This window comes from Eumetopias jubatus, unplaced genomic scaffold, assembly GCF_037043125.1.
Source record: "Eumetopias jubatus isolate StellerSeaLion01/CBP00866 unplaced genomic scaffold, mEumJub1_p1.0 scaffold_16, whole genome shotgun sequence".
NCBI classification, from domain to species: Eukaryota; Metazoa; Chordata; class Mammalia; order Carnivora; family Otariidae; genus Eumetopias; species Eumetopias jubatus.
In genome coordinates, this window is record NW_028274822.1 from 28,148,743 (window position 1) to 28,168,773 (window position 20,031).

The 20,031-nt window shown below is 47.3% G+C and overlaps 1 protein-coding gene across 2 annotated transcripts in view; it reads right to left on the bottom strand.

The window, feature by feature from the left end:
• Positions 1-7,142: 7,142 nt before the first annotated feature.
• SLC14A2 (solute carrier family 14 member 2) overlaps positions 7,143-20,031 on the bottom strand; it is a 51,209-nt gene continuing 38,320 nt past the window's right edge. For both annotated transcript variants that reach the window (XM_028098333.2, XM_028098332.2), the window contains 9 exons: positions 18,406-18,488; positions 17,562-17,721; positions 16,678-16,867; positions 16,189-16,317; positions 15,097-15,289; positions 12,211-12,358; positions 11,422-11,556; positions 10,281-10,330; positions 7,143-7,343 (listed from right to left, as the gene is read on the bottom strand). In XM_028098333.2, the coding sequence (XP_027954134.2) occupies positions 7,143-7,343; positions 10,281-10,330; positions 11,422-11,556; positions 12,211-12,358; positions 15,097-15,289; positions 16,189-16,317; positions 16,678-16,867; positions 17,562-17,721; positions 18,406-18,488 (1,289 nt within the window). The remainder of the gene's footprint in view (positions 7,344-10,280; positions 10,331-11,421; positions 11,557-12,210; positions 12,359-15,096; positions 15,290-16,188; positions 16,318-16,677; positions 16,868-17,561; positions 17,722-18,405; positions 18,489-20,031) is intronic.

Here is a 20,031-nt window from a genome sequence, read left to right on the forward strand (position 1 = left end):
CACCCTGGCTGCACACTGGGAGCTTTAAAACTACCTGGCCCCAGGCCGCTGCTGACCTATGTGATCTCTGGAGTCAGGTGATTCTAATCCAGCCCAGGCAATGATCTCAGAGTCTAGACCTTGACCCAGCAACATCCGTATGATCTGAGAGTTTGCTAGAAGTTCAGATTCTTGGTGCCACCCAAATCTACTAAATCAAAATCTTTGGGGGTGAGGGCCAGGAATCTGTGTTTTAATAAGCACTGCCGATGATTCTTATATGCATAAAAGTTTGCAAACCATGGCATTTTACTGCTAGCAGAGCAAGGGGAAGGGATGACTGGAGGCAGCATCCTATTTCTGAGTTTATACCACTGGTTTTCAAAGCATGGGCCCTGGTCCCCATCATGCCAGAACTTGTTAGAAATGCAAATTCTCAGGCCCTGCCTCAGACCTACTGAATCAGAATCTGGGGGTTGGGGCTCTGTTTACCAAGGGCTATAGGTGATTCTGCTGTGTGTTCAAGTTTGAGGGCTACTGGTCTCCCATCCACCTGCTTCACCTAAGACCATTTCATGATCTGGGTCCAAACCATGGAGGCTCTGTAAGGAAAGGATGGTGGCAAAAGACATTTGTAGTGGCTTGAAGTTATTACCCATCAAATGACGACATGCTTAGGGTTGGACGGTGGGTCTGTCCTGAAGAGTTCCTTCCCTAAACACTATTCAAGGAGTATATGTTGGGAAGTTTTGGAGGCAAGATTCAGGCAGCTGGCCTGCCTGAGATTCTGTGTGTCTGTTATGTGCAGGTGGTTAAATGCAGGAAGCAGACCACAAGATCCAGCCAGTCTGAGTGAACGGGCTCTGTAGAAGGAGACTGAGTGGGGATAAGAGGTATTTCCATTGCTCAGTCAATTATTTTCCCAGGGCCTCTAGGTGCCCATCTATGGCTAGTTCTTGGAAGAGACACAAAAAACAAAAACAACTGTGTGTGTATATGTAGATGTACTTATATATGTGGGTACATATGTATGATTTCTGTATGAAAGCATAAATGTGTGTGTATACATAGGTGGGTTCGTCTCTGTGTGTGTTCATATGTGCACGTACTCCCGTGATAGCATGTGTATGTATTATGTATCTCTGTGTAGATACATGTGTGTATGTATGTGTGCATAAGTGTGTGTGTGTGTGTGTGTGTTATATGTGTGGGTTTGTATATTGCAACCACTATTCTCGTAGGACTTACAATCTAATTGGAGAAAAGACCCATATAATTGAAGCAGAGAACAATTGTGTCCTATGCTCCATAGAAGTGACTTTAAGGGATTAAGGAAAGAGGGCCTCTGAGGAGATCATTTTGAGAAAGTTTCCCTAAACACGTGAGTTAGGAGAGGAAGGAAGAGGGACAGTCCACATGGTGAAATGAGGGGATGCCTTGGTGCACCCCCATTTGGGTCATACCTGAGCTATGTCCAGTGTCCAGCTAATCTTTTCCTTAGCATCTTAAAGCTAAGAAGAGGTTCTGATCTGGCCCCTCTGGCCCGAATGCCCACATTTTAAAGGAAACCTACAAGATGATGTCCAGGCTTTCCTGGGCATTTCTGGTCACTGGGATTGCCTGAGACCTGGGGGTAAGAGTGTGAGACTCTCCCTCCCCCCAGCGCCACACACGGATGGCTCCTGGTGTGGACCCGTTACATATCAGGGGTTCTTAGCGCTACATCAACACAGTGCTTAGGCGGGCATCATCCTCATTTATAGATGATGCGCTGCAGGCGAGAGATTAACCCCAGCCAGTAAGGAACAGAGAAGGGCTGCGTTCAAAACCGGCTCTGCTTGACTTCAGAGCTGGGACCTTTCCACACCCAACCTGGTGGACTCGTCAGTTAGGTTTGATGACTGTGGGAGGTGAATTTATTATCTCTGAGCTCCCCACTCTTCGTGAACCCAGCTGATAATCTCAACTCCACTGCTTTCATTCTCTACAACAACAAAATTTCCCTTTCTTTCCACATTTTATCTGAGATTCTAAAACATTTGAAAAGCGGAAATACATAACAAGCTCATTACTGTCGTTACTCTCGGGATTACAATGTTCATCTAATTTGGAGGCAAAGCACAGAATTATTTTAATATATAAAATTATATTTAATATATAAAATACATATTTTAAATGTTATAGCCTGGCCAGAATGTTTCCAAATGTTGGTGCACGCAGCATGGAGCACCAGGGGGCTTTGCGGATTGACCCTGCCCCAAGTCTGGGGCCACTGGGACACTGCCAGCCATAGGCTCTGATGGGCTGAGGAGAGCAAACTCGAAGCCCCACCCAGTTAAGATTTTTTTTTCTGGCAGAGCTGAGTTACCCGTGTGCTTACTCTTTGCATGTGATCTTCATCAGCCCAGGAAAGGCGCCTCTCTTGAATGTATCAAAGTGTGCATGTCTTTTCCTTTTTATACTCCACTGCCTTTTCTCTATTTGTTTGTAGGAGTAATTGCAAACTGCGCATTGTTGTTTGATGTGTGTGCATTTTTAATTAATGCAAATGATATTGATCATAAATGTCACGTTCTGATTTTTTTTCCACGTTCTGATTTTTAGTCCAGCACTAGGTTGTTAAGATCTATCCACATTGCTCTGTGGTCCTGGGCAGCTACCGGCTGCGGGGGCTGCACAGCGCGCCCCACTCCGCTTTGCCTCTGCCTTCTCCAGCTCTCCTGCCACGGTGAACGCTGGGACAAACAGCCTTCCTGGCGGGCCACCGTGGAAGCAGGGCATACTTTCCCTGAGCACTGGACAGACTTGGGAGGGGAATTTCTAGGTCACAGAGGGTTTGTATACTTAACATGACTGAATACTGAGGACCTGCTCTCCAGGTGGCTGCCCCCGCCAACGTCCCATCAGCATTTTGTGATGATCCCAAGCTTGCTTTATGGTGTGATGATACATAGTCTATGTTGTTGATATATTCTAGGGATGCTTGTGTGTTCCCTGCTTGATTTTTTAGGAGGGGGGATGTTGAGTGGAGGGTTTGGAATCCTGTGTGTAAATAATAGCCCACACTTACTAATTCTGTTGTTTGTATCTCAGATATCTCTGTTCACTTTTTGTTCTCTTGATATATCAGTTTCTGAGGTTTTGGTTAAAGTTACAATTATTGATTTGTTTATTTCTCCCTGAAGTTCAGCCAACTGTTGCTTGAGGCATTCAAGGTTGATTTTTTATGTAGTATATGTGTTTGTGATAATTATGTACACTTGTCCTATGTTCTTTTTACATCATTCTTTGTTCCTTTTTTAAAATTTATTTAAACTAAACAAAAACAAAAACAGTTCACTCATTTCCCCCACCATCCACCTCTCACCTCTGGCAACCAGTTTGCACTCGCACCAACAGAGCACAAGGGTACCCTTTTCCCCAGGTCCTTGCCAACACTTGTTGTTTCTTGGTTTTGATACTAGCCGTTCTGACGGGTGAAATGATATCTCATTGTGGTTTTGATTTGCATTTTCCTGATGATTAATGACATAGATCATTCTTTGTTTTTTAACTTTTTTTGGCCTTAAATTTCACTTTTCTTTTTAAAATTTTTAAAAGATTTTATTTATTTTCAGAGAGAGAGAGTGTGAGCGAGCATGAGCAGAGGGGAGGGGCAGAGGAAGAGGGAGAAGCAGACTCCTCGCTGAGCAGGGAGCTCCATGTGGGACTCGATCATAGGACCCTGGGATCATGACCTGAGCCAAAGGCAGACGCTTCACTGACTGAGCCACCCAGGTGCCCATTAAATTTCACCTTTCAAGGCCTTAAACTTTCTTTTGGTCTGTATTTATTTATTTATCTTATTGCATTTTTTTTTGTATTTAAACGTTTATGTCTTTCTGTTTTAAATGCTTTTCTTGTGAACAGCAAATTGTGTAGTCTTTTTTCAAAAGTGCAACCTGAGGGTTTCTGTCTTCCAGTGGCAAATTTGATAGTTAACGTTTTTTTCAATTACTGTTATATTATGACCAGTTTCTACCTTCTGTTTATTTTTTTGTACTTACTATCTTTTGGGGGGGAGTTCCCCCCCTCCTTTGCTGCTTTCAATTGGAAAGATGGAATTTTCTTCGAGTTTCAAAATTCTAATTCTAATTTTGTTCTCATGGTGATTACTCTTATCACCCTTTTCTTCCTCCTTGTAGACTTTTTTTTTTTAATTTTTTTATTGTTATGTTAATCACCATATATTACATCATTAGTTTTTGGTGCAGTGTTCCATGATTCATTGTTTGTTCATAACACCCAGTGCTCCATGCAGAACGTGCCCTCCTCAATGCCCATCACCAGGCTAACCCATCCCCCTACCCCCCTCCCCTCTAGAACCCTCAGTTTGTTTTTCAGAGTCCATCATCTCTCATGGTTCGTCTACTCCTTGTAGACTTTTTAAACTTCCCAGTTTTTCTACAAGCCAAATACTCTAACAGGCTCTCCTGCCTCTTTTGTCTTCCCCTCCCCACCCCCATCACGTAGTATTCCTCTTTAGATTGTTACAGGTACTTTCCTTCTATTTTTTCCCCCTTTGGTCCTAATGAACAACAAACATTACCAGTGTTCAATCTCCCTGCACTCCTTGTGCCCCTTGCAACATTTCCTGTATTTATTCTATTTGGATGCTTCCATCTGGTGTGTTTTCAGTGTTGGACTCGGTGGGTAAATCTTCTGAGCTTTTTTTAATGCCTGAGAATATGTTTGCTGTCCTTGAAGATGCCTCCTTATGTGGAATGGCGTCTACATGGCATTGCTGGATCACCTACTTAGAGTACCTAGTTTCTGAGCCTCCGGTCTGGAGCCCTACAATCGTTCTCTTCTTCCGCCACACCGGCCTGGCAGTGGTGTGCTGGTAAGCTGGCTGTCTGGGGGAGAAAGCCCAGATTTGTAGTTTGTTGATTTCTGTGGTGGAAATACTACCCTTGCAGCTGATTTCAAGCTGTAGGTGTGACGGGAGAGATGCACTGACTTGCACAGCCAACTCTTGGGAACTGGTGGGAGCTGGCTTCCTCTCTCCTCTTGTTGGTGCCTAATTGAGGTGCTGATATAGACTTGAAATCCCGCGGCCTTCATACATTTTCTTGGGTTGAATTCTTTTATCCCATCTAGTCCCACCTTGCTTGATACCCTGGGCCAACTCAGTTTGCTCTATAGATGAGGATATTGAAATCCTTAGAACAGCTGAAGGGATTTGTTAGTGGTCAGTAAGCAGAATGGTATGCGTGTGGAGGGTTTCTTGCTCTTCATAAACCCAGATTATAACACTTTGGTGGAAAACACACAGAAAAGGGCTATTTTAATGGTTCGATGTCATCACTTAAGGGTTCTGGGGAACTGAGTGAATTGTGAACAGAAGCAGCCATCTGGGGAAATTCCTGGATGCCTGATCTTCAGAGAGCCACAACTCCATGGTCATTAAAATATAGCCTGAGACCTTCCTGGCCTCAAGGTGTGATCACAAACTCAGAGGTAGCCTCTGGAGTGTGACGCATTCTTCTTTCCCATGTGGGGGATTTTCTTCCAGCGGGAAGTGTTCCGTTTTCCTGGAGAAGTCATAATGGCTCGGTATGACGTGGTAGAGAAATAGGTAGCCCAAGGCTCTTGGGCTGGCAGAAGATGGCTGGGATCTCAGGGCAGACAAGGAAAGAAAACATAAATATAGACACCAGCTTTTTCCAAATGATGGATTTTGGTCAAATGTAATTATTTCCTTAACGCTGCATTTATAGAGCGTGTGTCTCCTGCCCCTTGCCTTCTTCCCCCATCTTATGTCCTCACCCCATCACACTGAATTGGGAGTGTAAGATGGGGGGGTGTCCCCTGAGGTGCTGGGGAAGGTTTATCCCTGTCCTGCGGAGGAGGGGTGGGAGGGCTGAGCCACGTGGCTTCCCACGGAGGGGTCCTGCGGGTTAGGAGCTCTACGCTGTAACCAGAGTAACTATATAACAAGAGTTACTGGCCATTCAAGAGGGGCTGGGTTTGTAATTTTGGGATGCAAGACTAAAAGACTATGCCCTAAAAAGTAAGGTGTGTTGTTAATAACCTGTGCTTCTACTCAAACAAAAAACAATGACCGCGGTCATTTCCATATAATTCTCTTTGTCAGCGAATCAGACCTTCTTCTGATGATTTGTAACCCATCCTCACCGCAGGCAGACACTGGCTTGACCATGAAAAACCCCTCAAATGGGCAATGAGTGAACAGGGTAGGTGAACCCCATTTTAAGAAAACCCTGATACCATCTTGCGAACTTAACCATTTAATAAGAGAATGCTTATGAATACTACCAAAGAAAATACATTTGTTTAAAACATGATTTGAGTGTTGAAAAAGATCAGTTTTCATCTTATGACATTTCCAGAAATATTTCTATTTTGTAAAGGAAGGCATGTTGGCATTTCCAGTGACTTTAGTTTCCTAACACCAAGTCTGGAGAGTATCTGCTCATGACTCAAGAACAAATCTCAGAATATTAACATTTTCCTGCCTCTTCTCCAGGGAAGCCCTCCATCTATTACTTACTCAAAGTAATTACTTGATGGTCATGCTGATTTTGTCAGTTTATGGGCAAGAGAGAAGAATCAACACTTCTGATGTGGGAGAACTGTAGAGTCCCTCCCTGTCATGAAATTAGGAAGTCAAGGCTGAGAGCAGGGATGTGCTCACTCAAGATGGCAGGAGCTCACTAGAGGCAGGGCTGGGGCAGAACCATCCCATCACCTTCCCGGCTAATGCATGTTCCCTGGTACTGTGCATGGCTCCATGACATGCCTGAGTTGGAGGCCCATGCTACCAATCTCTGTCTCCTTCTTGATGAGTTCTTTTTAGGGATGTGACTTATTTTGCAGAGGAGGGCAAATCCCCTCAAAGGGAGCTCTTCTGGAGTGAGCTATGGGTATGAAGTCTAAACTAACTGTATATTTGATAAGTGTTGTACATCTTAGAAATGAGAGGTCCCTAAATGGTGACTACACACATATGTCCTTATGTGGAGGAATAAACTAGGGTGTAGGCTTGCTTAAGGGGAAAATCACAGAACAGACAGAAAGGGAGGTTGCATAGTCTTCAGCCTGGGGACCCAGACAACCTGCTGAAGGCTGAATGTATGGTGACATGTTTTGAAAAAGGCAGTCTAGGAGACATCATAGGCCTGGTACTTTGTTATGGTTGATGCTCTTCTGTTTTTCTCCTGGGATAGGTAGTAGATGCGGTTGGCCTCTGGGTAGGTGACTTTGCTGAGCGGAAGCTTATAGATGGCGGGGTTGTTGGTTGTCAGGAGCAAGAAGGTGAGCGCCGAGAGGCAGAAGGGCCAGGTGCATGGTGGCAGTCCAAACTGAGCAAGGGGCAGGGGGGAGACACAAGAGAAGCCCTGGTTATATCACATGCTTGTGTTTGTTTCATCAGCCTTTACCAACCCTATACAGCCCCGGGTGAGGACAGAATGCTTCGTGGGCAATGATAGGAATAATACTTAATTCTCGGCCAATGTAATCATGTCAGTGCTCTCTGCCTGCATTGTAACAGGTGGACACACGTTCTTCATAATGCAGCCACTGAAACCCTATTACAATATGGCTTTATGTAGAAATCCTGTTTTGTCTCAGGCTGTCTGGCCAGGCTATACCTCCAACTCTAGGAACTATGACCATTGCCTGCCTTCTCCCATAGCCCCTGTTGAAGGAACAGCTTTGGCAGTCATTTTGTAGTTCATGATATTTCTCTCTTTGGTCACAGCTGATTGGACCAGAGCAAGGCGCTTGACTCAAATGCAACTTCCACAGGCAGATGGCCTGGGAATTGGATCCCTCTTTTGAGAATTTGAACTAAGAGAGACTGAGCTCTTGGTCTGAAAGGACTGGAGGGCCAACCAGTGCTGGGTGGCCACTGGGGGACTGTGTGCACTGCAGAGAGGCACAGGGAGACAGAACAGACATTTGGAGAGAGGCAGAGACATGCTGTCCTAGTCGCAGGGCCTGAAAGTGGAGGGCAGCGACTTCTCTTCTCAAGGGCTCTCTCATTCCCAGCTCCCCTTCTCATGGTGTTGACCTATTTTTTATTCCTTAAGATGCCCTGAGCCTTTTTGATATGCCTCCCCACTCTTACTTGAGATCACTTGAGTGGAGAGCTTGCTGACAAGGAGCCTTCAGACTCAACTCTGAGGCAGACCAAATCACGTCCTCCCCACCTCCAGCCTCATTTCATGATAAGCAGTAAAGACCTCAGATAATACCATGTGCCCGTAATGTGTGTGTTCAAAGATGGTGCTGCTGGATGGGACTTGGGGAAGAACAATGGCAGCCAGAACCGTGGCCATAAGATACTCAGGCATAATGAATTCCACCCAATGAGTCTCCTGAAAGCCCTGCTCACACTACACAGTGTGTTTTGGGAAGCACCCCCTGGAGTCCCACAGTGGGAAAAGATGTAGGTCTAGAGTCCCACGGGCCCAGATCCACATCTCAGCTCCAACCACCTTGTTAAAGGCATTTCAATCGTCTGAGAGCTATTTCCTCAAGAGTTAAGTAGGGATAACAATGTCTACTCAGAGAGTTGGTGCCTCATGCATACTAAGGACCCCATAAATAGCCCTCAGCACGTGGTCATGACCGTGGAGTAGACGGTGGCATTGTGGAAGACATAGGCCGTGCATACGCATGCTGGTGAGAAAGCAGAGAAATGCAGCTCCTAAGTGCTCTCATTTGTGGAGGGCTCGAAGGGGCTCATAAATGTCACTCGACATTTTTATATCCTGTGCCTCAAGGAGATTAGAAATTCCTTCAGAGTGAGTAAATAGCCTGCACTTTTTCATATCCTTGAGAGTGATCAGCACAGTGGCTTAAACATCATAGGCACACAGAAAATAACCTTGATTTAGGGAAAAAAAAAAGCCTAAATTGAGTGGTATAACCTCTAACTTCTCTGTACACAGAAGAAAGGGCCAATCATCCTGTAAGTGCCTGGGATCCTGTTTGGCATCTCTTCTAGTCCTTGCCCAAGGAAAGCACGTGACACCCAGTCACTGCCTGGACAGTCAGCTGTAAGGATGGGTACACGCAGGATGTGAAAGCCTGGAGCACAAGGAGCCACAGAGCCCATACTCCATGCTCTTACTACCCGTCCGTGTTTCTGACGGCTGACTCTTCAGCCCCAGCTCTTATATTCCCCATGGTGGCGGCTTGCTCCCCTAGAGTTTCAGTCATTCAGCATGTCTTAAGCACCTGTCATGTGCTGGGTACTGCAATAGGTACTAGAGATAAAGATTGGAATACGACCGGGCCCCAGTTCTGAGGGAGCACACAGGCTGAAGGTGTTCGAGGAAGAATGTATACGAGGCTCGTCACTACCGTACTCCAAGTGTCGTAGCAAAGGCACGTACACAATTCGCTGGGGCCCAGGGAGAGATTTAGTCCACTGGGGGACATAGGATGGTATCAGGGAAGGCCAATTCTCTTGCCTAGAAAATTCCTTCCTAAGCTAAGTTCAACCTGCCCAATTTCACTAAGGGTGAAGAAGGGATTTAGGCAGGTGTGGGTAGAATGCCCACCTTCGTCCCCATTTTCAGGACTACTGGGACTTTTTGTGGTTGCTTTTATAAAATGTGCCCTTGAAACCTTATCCAAAAGGGAAAGGCATTGACTGTGGGCTGAGTCACTAGCCCTCTGTGCTGGGCCGTGGGCCCTAACCCTCTTCTGGGGCTGGCCATGCGGCTCCTCCTGACTCCGACACCAGCTCACACCAGCGCTCAGACAAAGATGGGGTTCTTGGACGGCTGCATGTGCTCATAGCCACCAGCTCAGGCTTCTCTCAGGTATGGCTGCAGCTTGGTTCCCTGTCTTCCCTGAAGGCTTCCCTCACGACCCCCTCAGCGCCGAGTTGCCAAGGGATGAACAAAGATGAACACTGGCCCATCAGCTAGTTGGGCAGTTGCTCTATATACACACACACACACACAAATTAAATAATAAAGATTTAAAACGGGATCTAGAGGATGAGGTGACAGAAAGAATTCAATTTACAAGATAATGCTCGTCAAATTGTCCTTCTATAAGAAGCTCTGTGGGCCCAAGGCCAACGGGATCTGATTGGACCAGCAGTTGACACTGAAACTTTTGAGACCTAGCTCCTTCTGTCTGGCAGGTGCCAAGGCAGGCAGTGTGATTTGAGACGAGAGGGAAGAATTGGGGAAGGGTTCCCGGAGGAGAGGTTCGCACTGGCTTCGGGGAGCAGAAGGAACAGCAGGAAGGGTGGTGTGGCACGTTCTTAGACTCACCACGGAGAGCACGTTAGCCAGCGCGGCGCCCAGGTAGGCCGCAAACAGGGCTGCAAAGAGAACCAAGGCACAGTCCAGTGACTAGCGGTGCCTCAAGCTCAGCCTACACGTTAGCCCCCCAGACATTTAGGCCACAAATGCTATCTTGCCGATTAAATAAAACTTGAGTTATGCTTCTCTTACTTGACAGCTTTGAAATGTGTTAAATCCCAGGCAAATGCCAGCACAGCTAAGGTGGAAGATGAACTTTGTTAAAAAGGGCCAGAATGGAGCCATTATGGTTCTCTTGGGTCCCACCACCTTGCTTTCTAGCAAAGGAACATTTAGCAGCATAAACCATACATGAAAATTTTACTCTATGGCCAAGGCCAAGTGGATCCCAGCCCTCCCTGCTGGAATATTTCATCCCAAGTTATTAACAGAATATGGGCTTCCAGTGAGGAGCAGCAACCTGTAGGCTTGAGGAAGACCACATAGGCCCACTGCCTCGTCTTTCAGGCTCTGCCTGCAGAGGGCATGGCCAGGCTGGGCCGCTGGGAAGAGCCAAGAGCCAGTAAGAGGTGAGGAGGCTCTGTGAAAATGAGCCAGTGGAGCTGCGCTTTGCTTCTGCATCCTATTTCTCAACTGAAAGCATCTTAATTGTCCCTAGGGTATTAACAACAGCAAATCTTTATTAGACAGTCCCTGAGTACCCATACCCTTCAGCATTCCTACAACGTAAGCATTATTTGAAAGTCCTATGATTAGTGTTTGGATGCTTAAGGTTAATTGCTGTAACTGATGTAAATCACCCAGTTCTATATATAAAGATTAATTTGTGGAGGAGTTGCTCTGTCGGTTAGCTTCAATCACCAGCCAGGGAGTGGCAATCACAGAGACAGCCCAGGAACAACAACCAAACAACCACCAGCTCAAAATTCTGTCTTCATGTGGCTGAGTGCTTTGTGTTCCATGAAAATAATTTTTACTGCGTGAATCATTAAGCAACCATTCAAAAACAGGTTTAGACAAAAAGCCTTTTACAAGCAAACAATCCTCCCATTTATCTTTGGAGGATCCACAGGGTTTTCAGTGCCGTTTTCCCTACAGGGACAGGCACGGGGGCGTGCAAGGTGCAAAGGGACGTGGTGGCAGTCCCTACCGCAGGCGACGGCCAGGACGTGCGTCTGCCAGGTCAGGACGTAGAACATGCCTCCAATGGCAATGCAGGCCAGCGTACTGTTGAAGCCGCACAGGCCGAAGTAGATGGAGTCCAAGGGCGTCGCTATAGTGAGGGCTACGAGAGAAGACAGGCATCGGTGTTGAGTTTGGGGGGGGAGTCTCATGGGGCTCTCCTGCCGGCCCCTAAAACCACCACAGTGCTCAAAGCCCAGACCAGCCATTCTCTTAGGCATTTATAAAAAAGAACTTCTGATTTTATTCAGTGAAAAAAATAACTAAAGGGAAGAAACGGCCATAGAGCCACATGAGTCCTAGTGGTGTAGCTGTTACGGTAGAAGAGAGCTTTTGGAGTAAGGACTCTGCGGCCTTTTGAAGCAGTCCAGAGAACTTCCCTCCCCTGCCAAGAAAGAGGACTTTTCCTTCTTCATTGATATCTTAATGTTCTCTACTGGAGTATCATCTCTTGAGATAAGACGTAAAACACAAACATGCCTGTAATTAACCTCTCTCAAACTTTACATTTATGCTAAGGTGTAAATGGCTAACACCAAAGCCTTTCTGGAGGGCAGCTTTTGCTCACAGAAGCATGAGGGCACTGGCACCCAAAGTGGGGAAACAGGGTATAATGGAAGGAGTGAAAGTTGGCGGGAATCAGCAGGGGTCGGGGGGTCACGGGTATTGAAGACACGTGTCACCATTTTCTTTGGAGCTGACTCCAGACACTAACATCCTTATGGCCCATTAGTAAGGGAGAAGTGATGAGACTAACCTGCTAACATCCCCACAGTGGAGCCGATTGCAGCGTGCAAGCAAATGAGAGGGGACGAGATGAACAGAGCTATGAGGAAAATGCCTCCGGTCCAGGGGTTGTCGCAGCCGTAGACCTGGCCGATTCCTACAGGGATGGCTCTCAGAAGCTGTGGGGGTGAAGAATCACGTGCAGTTATAGAGGGAGACCAGGGGCAACTGGAACCTTGGCTGGAAAAGATTTGTGCCAAAGTTTCTACCCTAACATTTTGCAGCAGGTTTCCAAGATATTTGTATCCAAATAGATGAACTCTAAAGGAACACAAGCTTTTCTGTTTTAATCTTGAGTTCTTAGAACAATAGTTTAAGATGTTAAGTTTCCTTTATTTAGAAACATGAGTGTAAGGCACTGCACCCCCACTGAAGAGAAACTAGAAACTTAAAATGAGATGTCTGATCAAGGTTGGGGTTTCAAAACTCTCTTGTAATGTTTAAAAAAAAACCCTAAAATTACGACTAAAAGGCTGAATATGCTATGAAAAAATGTTATTTTGTGTTTCCAAGAATAAGGTGTCTGGGCTGTGGTCATGTTAATCTGGTCTGGGTGAGCAGTTGGACTCACAGAAGAGTCTCTGAGGAGGTAGTATCATGGTCTCTGCTCTTTGGTTGATAAGTCAACGAAATGGTGACCGATAGATGAGCTCCCAGCTTGCGTCAGGTCTCCACGTAGCTCAGGGAAGCGGGGCCTGTCTGCCAATGTGAAGGGCTTGAGGAGGCAGGATCCACTGCCTGTGGGCGCTTGCACATGTGCTCTGGAGTTCAAGAAAAGCATCCTGGGCATGCAGCCTTCCCCAGCGACTGGGGTTGGGTCCCATGGTTTGGAAGGTTGGCCAAAGGCCCTTGACTTAGAAAGTGCATAAGGGAGTGGCCATGCAGGGTACACTGGGGTTCATCTCACCCCTTGGGCAGTGAGCTGAGACGAAGCAGAGTCCTGGGCCAGGGTGTCTATATATTACGAGGAAGCAGCTCTTCTCTCAGCCCATTGCCTTCCGAGAAGACTCTGCCCCTGGAGGTATGCGGAGACAGGAAGACATTGCAGGAGCCCGTGGGGTGGCCTAGTGGGCTAACCCTCCAGACTCAATCTCCTGTGACCCCAGGAACAGGGAACAGGGTGGGGGCTCCGACATTACCATGTGGGTGCGGGCGGGCAGGTTGGAGAGTTTGATACAGAGGGAGCGGTGCTGGGCAGTGTATTCCCAGCTGGTGACACCATCTAGGGGGCCCTCTGGGGACCAGAGGGCAGAGGAACTCATGGGGCTTCAATATTGTTGGGAGATTTAGACCCTCCTTCTGACATTTACTTGTCTCCCCAACACTCAAGGCTCTCATGAGTGGTCAAAAAGACAAAACATATTAGTCATTATCATAATCCATTTAATTGGCTAGAGTTACTTCTTAAAAGGCAACCACCAGGGGCGCCTGGGTGGCTCAGTCGTTAGGCGTCTGCCTTCGGTTCGGGTCATGATTCCAGGGTCCTGGGATCGAGCCCTGCATCGGGTTCTCTGCTCAGTGAGAAGCCTGCTTCTCCCTCTCCCTCTCCCTCTGCCTGACGCTCTGCCTACTTGTGCTCTCTCTCTCTGTCAAATAAATAAATAAAATTAAAAAAAAAAAGGCAACCACCAAAAACTGAATTTTTCTTTTCTGGAACTTTGGGGTTCTAAAGTATTTGTACGGGATTCCCTAATTGTTTTTCATTTCTACAAAATTCCTAGGTATCTTTTCCAATGAAAATGTGGCATAGAGAATGCATAATATCTTCAAGTTACCCTTTCTAACACCATCTCCCCACAGCCAACCAGTTAGAGCAACTGTGCCTTCAAAACTGATTGATGGGGTACATACCATGAAAGGGAAGCCTAATGAGTGAATTATCAACCTTTTCTCACATCTGGTTCACAAAGGTCCTCACACACACACACACACACACACACACACACACACAAGGATGAGGCCAACATGAATATTTCTCTTCCTAAATAATGTATTATTATTATTATTATTTCTCATCCTAAATAATGTTTCTTAGTGCACATGCAGGGCCTTTCTACCATGCTGTTGTATTCTATGAAATGCTACAAGAAATGAGTCATTGTTATTTCTGAAAGTTCTTTCAACAAGCCCAAGTGATTTCGTGGTTAGATGATGACTTGTCAATAACAAAGTTCCAGAGCAAGCCCCAGACCATGGAGGGTAGTCTAGTGTAACGGAAAGCAGGAGGACCTCAGCGAAAACGTGTCTTATTAATTATCTTGGCAGACTTCCAGAGGCCAGCATTATATACAAAATACTTGCAAAAAAATGTTAAAAGCTCTAATATCTAGACATTTCTTAATGGAGGAACACCTGTGCTTTATGGTGTGACCACACCTCAGATAGTGAATGCAATCCATTCTGGAGGTCGCAACAGAGACTTCGTTAGCCCACAGGTGGTCGTGTAATGTGTATGTCTTTAGTGATTCAGTGAGACCAGTGGAAGAAAATATACAGTGCAGGCTGGAGGAAAATTGGAGGAAAGCACCAAAAAGATTTTTTCCAAAAGGAAAAAGGAAAGAACCCAGGTGTAGCAGTAGGAGGTCAGAGTGCTAATCTCAACTCTGCTCTTCACTGATTAGGTGTGTGACCTCAGGCCTCAGTTTCTTCCTCTGTGCTAGGACAGCGTGGGACCAAAAATGGTCCTGTTAGCTCTTACGGAGAGGAAGGAAAAGAATGGTGGCTAAAGAGAGACCGCATGCCAAGTGCTTCACACCCACACCATGGGTAATAGTCATTACCCATGGAGGCTGCAGTAAATGCCACATTAACATGGCATTTGGACAGATGCTGCCCTTCTGCCTTCCCCGACACCTACCAAGGGCACTTGGACCTCTGACCAGGTGATGTTGGGTGCGGAGGATGCAGGCTGCAGCAGCGTCGTGGGGAAGAAGAGATTGTAGTGGCCGGTGGCCGCCAGGTACAGGGTCACGGCGATGTTGAAGGGCAGCGTGAAGACTGGGAGGTCCCACTTGCTGAAGATGGTCCCCAGGGCACTGGAGAGGATGGGGCTGTGGCAGAAGCACAGGAGACTGTTCAAGAAGTTCAGGCCCTGACACTAGGCTGAGCAGGAGCACTTTCCCAAGGAAAAGCAGCCTGCTGGGTTCGTTCTCTGAGCCTGACTGGCCCCTGAGCACATCTTTCCATGGCCTCCTCCCTGGGCCTGGTGCGGTGATAGGGTAGACGCCCAGGCTCAGCTTTAGAAAGAGGGCTTTCTGGGGGAAGACCTAAGGCAAAGAGTCACAGAAGCTTCTTGAAAAGTCAGGCAGCTCCATGCTTCGGCATGAGGAGAGTGGGGGAGTGACGGGAGCAGAATTGTAGTCCGTCTGTCCTTCCTTCCTTCCTTCCTTCCTTCCTTCCTTCCTTCCTTCCTTCCTTCCACAAATGTTTGTTGAGCAGCTGAGAGCACCAAGCCTCCTGCCCGGAATTCCCTGTGGCTGATTTCTGGAGGGGAAGGGGAGCTAAGCCCTGACCCTCTAAGGGCTCTGCCCGGCGGCTGGTCCTTCAGCCTACACTAGGAGGTTGTCCCAGGCTGGTCAGGGGTCCCAAGGACGGGGGAAAGCTGGGTGGGGGGCAGCAGGAGGAATGAGGTTTCTAGAAATGCATAGGATGCTGTGGTATGGCTCTTCACCTATATATGGGCCTCAGTTCCTTTCTCTGTGCTCTGGCTGAGTAGGACCAGAAACCCTTTTAGATCTTAGACAAAGAAGAGTGGAGGCTGGTAGGTACTGAGATATTGTCCACAGATCAGCTAGCATGGTTCTGTCACTGTATGACATTAGTAATTATTTCCAGTGGATGCTTCTGATGTGCAAAGTCCATGCCCCCTTCAAGTTGAGTTTAGACAGGGAGCTGGGGTGAAAAGGTTGGCAGCCCTTGACTGCACCCGCAGCCTCAGGAGCAAACTTACCACGACATGGACATCATGATGACGGGGAGCAGAAGCCACCAGTAATAGTTGCCTTTGTCTGAGAACACGGCCATCAGCAGCCCCACCAGCACCCCGTTGTAGCCGTGGAGTCCTGCCGCAATGGCCGACCTGGGGGGATGGAGGAGGGCTGGGGTAGTGGGGTCCCCCCAGGGCCTCAGGAGGGGCACTGCCTTCTTGACTTTCCTTCTGACCCAGATTTTTCTCGGTTGGGGCCCGACTGCACACACCTTCCAGCAGATGGCCCCACTGGGAATGGGAAGGGAAGACATCAGCCCTTCACGTTCCCCTGGGTGATGTGGAGCTGTTACCAAATAACGAGGGAGTGGCTGTTGTTAGTTATTAGTGTCCTTAGTCTGAACAGTGTCTGAGGTCGGAGGCCAGCAGCGAGGCGATGGGAAGGTGGCATAGGGTCCCTGCAGGAAGTGACCTCTGGCTTCACGCTCGGGCCCTGGGCCTCCTGGAATTTACCTGTCCTGGCTCAGGATGAGGGCTGTCAAAGTGGACACAAAAGTGCCCAAGCAGCCCGAGATGGCCCACCAGGGGTTCTGGATGAAGAGGCCCAGCACAATGAGGATGCCGCTGAGGGGGTTGTTCACAAACATCACCTGCGACGTGCCCCGGAGGACCCAGTCAAGGAACTGGAACACTGGGGATTTGTCTGAAATGGAACCAGGGCAGGGAGTCAATGTTCAGGTGTGCCAGGCCTGCATGGGGCTCAGGTGGGTGGGTGGAAGGTACGGGAAGCTCTGCGTCCAAAGTGGGTTCGCAGGGCCCTACCGTCACCTGCCACAGAGGGGGATAAACCAGGAATCCAAGAGGTCATTCGGCTGTCCAGAAAACTCTTCAGACCCATCGTCAGCTGGTTGTGGTCTTTACATTGTTTTTCAAGCAGTGGGGATAAGGTACCCTGAGCTATCTGTCCGCCGCCGTGAGAGCGGCATGATTTTTCAAGAAGACACATCCAAAAAGAAAATTCTCTTGCTGCACAGAGGGGGGATTGCGAGAGAGAACTTACTGGACTAGTAGACATAGTTCTCCCAAGAGTCATCCATAGGGCCGACATTTTTTTTTTGGAATGGTGACTCTAGACTCCCAGGCCTAAATGCCCGATGGGGTATGTGTGAGAGCACGGCTGCTCGGTTTGGAAATGAGGGCTCGCACACTGACACGTATTGTATTCACCTCCCAAGAGTGCATGTCTGCCGTCACAGCAAAACTCCTATTCCTTCTGAGCGACCGTAGAAACGGTACTCAATCTAATCTACCAAGAACCGCGGCATGGCGCCTGCTGGGGACGGTTGGAAGTGACACTCCAGGGGCAGGGTCAAGGGCTTTGCTTGCAGGACCTTTACCTTTAAGCCCCTCGCCGCACTCCTTCATCTCCCCGGTGATGTAACTGAGGGCTCTGCTGACCCTCTTCCCATGGGCAGTCAGGTGACTCTGAATCCAGGAAGCCATGGAAGTGTTCGCTTCCACTTTTATCTCAGTGCTGTCCTCCATGGCGTCCAGATCCTGTCCAGGGGCAAGACAAGGAGCTCCCACACCCTGCGCTTCCCACGCAGAGAAGCCACATTTGTGTTAGCTCGGGGACCAAGTTAATGTTTTCATTTGGTATTTAGGAATACCTTTTGTCTTGTCTGACGTGTTACCTCATTGAATATGGGCAACAACCTTGCAGTACAAGACACCGTACTTACCCTCATCCTGGGGATGAGGGCTCCAGCATGGATGGAGGGTTCTCACCGGCAAAGATCAAGGTCAAACAGTAGAATTGATATTTAAACACAGATTTTTAGACTCTTTATTTCAACCATGACTACCCCTATACCACACTCTTTCCAGAAGAAATTATTCCCCACCCCCAGCTTGTCTCGTCTTTAAAATTTAACTGTCCATAAAATTAAACACATAAGTATTCTGTGTTTGAAAATTGGCACCAGCTTGTTTCCTGAATGCTTGAATGCCAGATTTAGAGGAAGACCGATAATAGCTAATTCAAATAAAAGGAATATAAAATTTTATAAAGTAGACTATGAAAAATAGGCATTTTTATCCTAGGTAATTATGTTTCTGGATATATGAATTCAAGCAAAGTTTGCCTATATCAGAGGGCATCTTTTCTGGACGTCTGCTTCCGAATCTGCCGCAGGCTCTGTGCCTCAGGACCCTGCCCGATTCAGGCCACTTGTGACTCACCAGCAGCTCAACCGCGGGCTTCCGGTACTGATAGGGAGAAGGGTCTTTGGTTTGTCTCTCCTGGTGGTCGCCTTTTCCAAACACTGGAGTTGAAGGAAAGTACATCATCAATTAGGACAGCTCTACCCAGGCACGTTAGCAGCAAATTTCTTACAGTTGGGTTGATATATTCAATATTTCCTATTCCACTTGAGGAAGCCCAGAACTTCAATGTCTTGTAGCTGGAAGGCACCTTTTAATTTTTATTGGTCAAGAACCCATTTGGACTCTCACTTTGGGTAAAAAATGTACATCCACATGTAAACAGGACATTTTACAGGAATTTAGGGAGTTCAGAGACTCGACTGACCTTTAGTGAAGAGCCTCTGATTTAGCTCAACCACTCTATTTTTAGATGAAGAAATAGTGCCTTGGCCGTGATCCCCACATCTAGGGTTCTTTCTCTGCACAAACTTGTAAGTGTACAAAGAAAGGAAAACTCGGATGTTATTTCTCCTAAAGTATTAAGCTGCCTGAGCCATGTAAGGTCTGGGTTTGAATTTGACTGTGACTTCAACTGGATGACCGCAGGCTGTTCTGGTCTCTTGTTTTAGATATATATCTGGGGATTTCAGGTATTTTAGCTGCAACTGCTGGTTGGATTAAGACGAGTGATGTCCACGTCATTCCTTGAAACAGATTTTGGCATAATCTTGTGATTCTAGAAAACTCTTGTAACGTTGCTGTAAACATATTTTTCTTATTACCAGATTATTTATTTATTTATTTATTTATTTATTTATTTATTTATTTATTTATTTAATTTTATTTATTTGACAGAGAGAGAGAGGGCACAAGTAGGGGGGGAGCAGCAGAGGCAGAAGGAGAAGCAGACTCCCCGCCGAGCAGGGAGCCCAATATGGGGCTCGATCCCAGGACCCTGGGATCATGACCTGAGCCGAAGGCAGACGCTTAACCGACTGAGCCACCCAGGTGCCCCACCAGATCATTTATTTTTAAAGATGACCAATTTTAGTAGGGTTTTATGCATCCTAAAAGAACTTTGGAAGTTTCGGTCTTGGTGCTTTGGTTCCCTCTCGTGGTCAAGTTTGAGGATGGCAGGCTGGGCTCTGAACACCCGGTATTTTCAGACTGAATTGGCTCTTCCCACTGCATTCATGAGCTTTCAGGGTACCTAAGATGCATCAATGGCAACAACGGCACATGAATGGCACAAAAACGTCCCATTTTTGAAGGGACAGGGGCTGCAAATACCAATATGGTTGGGAAGTTACCCTATGCAGGAAAAATTAATTTTGGAAGATTTGAAAGAAAGAGTAGGAGCAAAGATTCCTCTAGATGTTGAGGCCAGTGTGCGTGGCGTCCTGATGGAGCCGCTTCCTGTGCATGAAGCTGCCCCGGGTCTGCTGTTGAGCAGTTCCACTGATCCATGTCCCAGGCTCCTTTGCACTCCGTGAAAGGGCTTCCCTTCCGCCAGCCCCCAACCACTGGGACGGAGGATGTTTGGAAGGGGATTGTTAACCTTTTGGAGCAAGCCACACTTTCTTCTTGCCATGCCGGTGGCCTCTGTCAAATACAAACCCCTGGGCCAGAGGGTCCCTGAGATGTATCAATGCCCTCTCCACC